Source organism: Pygocentrus nattereri, chromosome 16, assembly GCF_015220715.1.
Source record: "Pygocentrus nattereri isolate fPygNat1 chromosome 16, fPygNat1.pri, whole genome shotgun sequence".
NCBI lineage: Eukaryota > Metazoa > Chordata > Actinopteri > Characiformes > Serrasalmidae > Pygocentrus > Pygocentrus nattereri.
In genome coordinates, this window is record NC_051226.1 from 39,626,115 (window position 1) to 39,631,114 (window position 5,000).

Sequence of the window (5,000 nt, forward strand, 5' to 3'; positions counted from 1 at the left end):
TAATAATAAAGGAATAAATAAATAAATAGGTGACCAGTGTATAAAGGATTAAAAATAATAATAAAGGAATAAATAAATAAATAAATAGGTGACCAGTGTATAAAGAATTAAAAATAATAATAAAGGAATAAATAAATAAATAAATAGGTGACCAGTGTATAAAGGATTAAAAATAATAATAAAGGAAGAAATAAATAAATAAATAAATAAATAAATGTGTCCAGTGTGTAAAGGATTTTTAAAATAAATAAATAAGTAAATAAATCAATAGGTGTCCAGTGTGTGAAGGATAAAAAAAAGTAATAAATAAATAAATAATTTAATTAATGTATTTATTGGTGTCCAGTGTCTAAAGGATTTATAAAAATCAATAAATCAATAAATCAATAGGTGTCCCGTGTTTAAAGTGTGTAAAGGATTAAATCGGCGTCTGATTATTTTGATTATTAAGGCTGTCTCAAAAACAGAAAATGATTAATAAATAAATCATTTCAGAACAAAAATTTAAATACAATCTCCTCCGCCTTCTGATCACCCCGCCCCCTCCTGATCAATGCATCAATACAGACATCAATAAATAACCAAACTAGCAAATATCGGCCTCAGATCAGCGATCGATTAATCAGCCCAGAGCTCACAGATTACATCAGTGTAGGAGTCTCTGCTTTGAGTTCTCTGCTCTCTATTCTGGGTTCTATGTTCTCTCTTCAGTGGTCTGTGTTCCCTTTTCGGGGTTGTATGCTCTCTTCTCAGTGTGCTGCAATCTCGGTTCTCTGTACAGTGTTCTCTGTTCTCCGTCTCTTGTCTGTGTCCACGGTTCTCTGTACAGTGTTCTCTGTCTCTAGTCTGTGTCCTTGGTTCTCTGTACAGTGTTCTCTGTTCTCTGTCTCTAGTCTGTGTCCTCTGGTCTTCGTACAGTGTTCTCTGTTCTCTATACAGTGTCTTCTGTTCTCCGTCTCTTGTCTGTGTCCACAGTTCTCTGTACAGTGTTCTCTGTCTCTAGTCTGTGTCCTAAGTTCTCTATACAGTGTTCTCTGTTCTCTGTCTCTAGTCTGTGTCCTCGGGTCTTCGTACAGTGTTCTCTGTTCTCTATACAGTGTCTTCTGTTCTCCGTCTCTTGTCTGTGTCCACGGTTCTCTGTACAGTGTTCTCTGTCTCTAGTCTGTGTCCTCAGTTCTCTGTACAGTGTTCTCTGTTTTGTCTCTAGTCTGTGTCCTCGGTTCTCTGTTCTCTGTCTGTAGTCTGTGTCCTTGGTTCTCTGCACAGAGTTCTCTGTATAATGTTCTCTGTAGTGTTCTCTGTTGTCTGTACAGTGTTCTCTGTTCTCTAGTCTGTGTCTTTGGTTCTCTGTACAGTTTTCTCTGTTCTCTGTCTCTAGTCTGTGTCCTCAGGTCTTCGTACAGTGTTCTCTGTTCTCTATACAGTGTCTTCTGTTCCCCGTCTCTTGTCTGTGTCCATGGTTCTCTGTACAGTGTTCTCTGTCTCTAGTCTGTGTCCTTGGTTCTCTGTACAGTGTTCTCTGTTCTCTGTCTCTAGTCTGTGTCCTCGGGTCTTCGTACAGTGTTCTCTGTTCTCTATACAGTGTCTTCTGTTCCCCGTCTCTTGTCTGTGTCCATGGTTCTCTGTACAGTGTTCTCTGTCTCTAGTCTGTGTCCTAAGTTCTCTGTACAATGTTCTCTGTCTCTAGTCTGTGTCCTCAGGTCTCTGTACAGTGTTCTCTGTTTTGTCTCTAGTCTGTGTCCTCGGTTCTCTGTACAGTGTTCTCTGTTCTCTGTCTCTAGTCTGTGTCCTCGGTTGTCTGTTCTCTGTCTCTAGTCTGTGTCCTTGGTTCTCTGTACAGTGTCTTCTGTTCTCCGTCTCTTGTCTGTGTCCACAGTTCTCTGTACAGTGTTCTCTGTCTCTAGTCTGTGTCTTTGGTTCTCTGTACAGTGTTCTCTGTCTCTAGTCTTTGTTCTCATGTCTTCGTACAGTGTTCTCTTTTCTCTATATAGTGTCTTCTGTTCTCCGTCTCTTGTCTGTGTCCTAAGTTCTCTGTACAATGTTCTCTGTTCTCTGTCTCTAGTCTGTGTCCTCAGTTCTCTGTACAGTGTTCTCTGTTTTGTATCTAGTCTGTGTCCTCGGTTCTCTGTCTCTAGTCTGTGTCCTTGGTTCTCTGTACAGTGTTCTCTGTTCTCTGTCTGTAGTCTGTGTCCTCGGTTCTCTGTTCTCTGTCTCTAGTCTGTGTCCTTGGTTCTCTGTACAGTGTCTTCTGTTCTCCATCTCTTGTCTGTGTCCACGGTTCTCTGTACTGTGTTCTCTGTCTCTAGTCTGTGTCTTTGGTTCTCTGTACAGTGTTCTCTGTTCTCTGTCTCTAGTCTGTGTCCTCAGGTGTTCGTACAGTGTTCTCTGTTCTCTATATAGTGTCTTCTGTCCTCTGTCTCTTGTCTGTGTCCACGGTTCTCTGTACAGTGTTCTCTGTCTCTAGTCTGTGTCTTTGGTACTCTGTACAGTGTTCTCTGTTCTCCGTCTCTTGTCTGTGTCCATGGTTCTCTGTACAGTATTCTCTGTCTCTAGTCTGTGTCCTCAGTTCTCTGTACAGTGTTCTCTGTTTTGTCTCTAGTCTGTGTCCTTGGTTCTCTGTACAGTGTTCTCTGTCTCTAGTCTGTGTCCTTGGTTCTCTGTACAGTGTTCTCTGTTCTCTGTCTCTAGTCTGTGTCCTTGGTTCTCTGTACAGTGTTCTCTGTTCTCTATATAGTGTCTTCTGTCCTCTGTCTCTTGTCTGTGTCCACGGTTCTCTGTACAGTGTTCTCTGTCTCTAGTCTGTGTCTTTGGTACTCTGTACAGTGTTCTCTGTTCTCCGTCTCTTGTCTGTGTCCATGGTTCTCTGTACAGTATTCTCTGTCTCTAGTCTGTGTCCTCAGTTCTCTGTACAGTGTTCTCTGTTTTGTCTCTAGTCTGTGTCCTCAGTTCTCTGTACAGTGTCCTCAGTTCTCTGTCTCTAGTCTGTGTCCTTGGTTCTCTGTACAGTGTTCTCTGTTCTCTGTCTCTAGTCTGTGTCCTTGGTTCTCTGTACAGTGTTCTCTGTTCTCTGTCTCTAGTCTGTGTCCTTGGTTCTCTGTACAGTGTCTTCTGTTCTCCGTCTCTTGTCTGTGTCCACAGTTCTCTGTACAGTGTTCTCTGTCTCTAGTCTGTGTCCTTGGTTCTCTGTACAGTGTTCTCTGTACAGTGTTCTCTGTTCTCTAGTCTGTGTCTTTGGTTCTCTGTACAGTTTTCTCTGTTCTCTGTTCTATGCTCAGTATGCTGGGTTCTCTGTTCTGTGCTCAGTGTTCTCCACTCTGTGTGCTCTATGTTCTGAGTCTGTTCTCCTCCGTTCTGTCCAGGTGTGGTTCCAGAACCGTCGCGCGAAGTGGAAGAAGCGCAAGAAGACGACGAACGTGTTCCGCGCGCCCGGCACGCTGCTGCCCACGCACCACGGCCTGCCCCAGTTTCCGGCGGCCGCCATGGGCGACGGCCTGTGCTCCTTCCACGCCAACGACACGCGCTGGGCGGCGGCGGGCATGCCGAGCGTGTCCCAGCTGCAGCTGCCGCCCGCGCTCGGCCGCCAGCAGGCCATGGCGCAGTCGCTGTCCCCGTGCAGCCTGGGCGCGGGCCCGCCGCCCAACTCCATGGGCCTGTCCAACATGTCGTCCAACGGCTCGAGCCTGCAGTCGCACCTGTACCAGCCCGCCTTCCCCGGCATGGTGCCCGCCTCGCTCTCCGGACCGACCAGCGCGGCGGCGGCGGCGGCGGTGGCGGCCGGCGGCTCCCCGCAGCTCTGCAGCTCGCCGGACAGTGACGTGTGGAGGGGCACGAGCATCGCGTCGCTGCGCCGCAAAGCGCTCGAGCACACGGTGTCCATGAGCTTCACCTAATAGGCCCGGCCGATCGCCCCTCCACCCGCCCCCCCCCACCCCCCCCCACCCCCTGGCCCTGCCTGAAGGGACGGTTCAGCGAAAAGTCAAAATTGCACTTGTTCTATCTTTTCTCTCCAAATGTACGTTCTTTAGAAAGTCGGTTCTCCAGTGGTTCTTTAGTAAAGACGACGGTTCTTAATAGAGCCGTCGGCACTCTCTTTTAGTTCAAGAAGGGTTCCGCTATTGTCATGATGTCACGCTTGCATCAACAGCAGAACCTTTTTTGGTGCTATATAAAAAAGGTTCTACAGAGAACCATACAAAACGCATTCTGCATCTATCTGAAGAATCATTTCACCATGCCCAGAACCATTTAAGCAGGTCTTTGAGAGTTCGTGGTTCTACACAGAGCCATCCCCTTTACTAAGGAACCCTTGAGGAACCGCGCTTTGTCAGGGTGATGGTCGCCCGGCCGAGGCTGGAGTCTGAAGGCTGCTTCAGGAGTTTCAGCGCTGGAGCTCCGAGGCTTTAGCGGCTGAACACTTGCACACTCGCTTCAGACTGTATCCAGTATGTTTCTCATATTTACTCATTTATTAATGAATTCATGTCCCCGAGCGTCACTTATACAGTTTGAGTAGTTCTAGTTATCCAGAACAGTCATACTTTATCTAGACTGGACCGTTTCCAAGTTCTCTTTACCCCTTGGCACCAAACAGGCTGCGCTCCGGTGCCTTTAAAGGGCCCATATCACGGAAAACCACAATTAACAGTCCATGCACTTCATATATGGAAACAGCTTCTGTGGCGTCACAAGAACCACCTCATTTACATAGACCCACCTATTTCGTAGGTAGCAGTTTAGCCCCGCCCACTGATGCTGAGGTTATGAGGAGTGTTTCAGCTCCCAGTGCTTTCTGAACGAGGTACAGCCAATCAGAATAATCTAATTTACATATATCAGTCTTAAAGGCACAGTAACAGACATTCTAAGTGATAAAGAGTGGAAATGGAATGTTTTAAGAGGCAAAAAGAAAACATGAAAAATTTAAGATATCAGCCCTTTAAGACTGACATACGCAAATGAGCTCTGCTCTGATTGGCTTCCTCATTCAGGAAGCAGTCCAG

The 5,000-nt window shown here is 46.2% G+C and overlaps 1 protein-coding gene across 3 annotated transcripts in view; it reads left to right on the forward strand.

Moving 5' to 3' along the window:
- Positions 1-3,890, forward strand: part of otpa (orthopedia homeobox a) — a 17,791-nt gene extending 13,901 nt beyond the window's left edge. For all 3 annotated transcript variants that reach the window (XM_037545830.1, XM_037545828.1, XM_037545829.1), the window contains exon 3: positions 3,360-3,890. In XM_037545830.1, the coding sequence (XP_037401727.1) occupies positions 3,360-3,890 (531 nt within the window). The remainder of the gene's footprint in view (positions 1-3,359) is intronic.
- Positions 3,891-5,000: the final 1,110 nt, after the last annotated feature.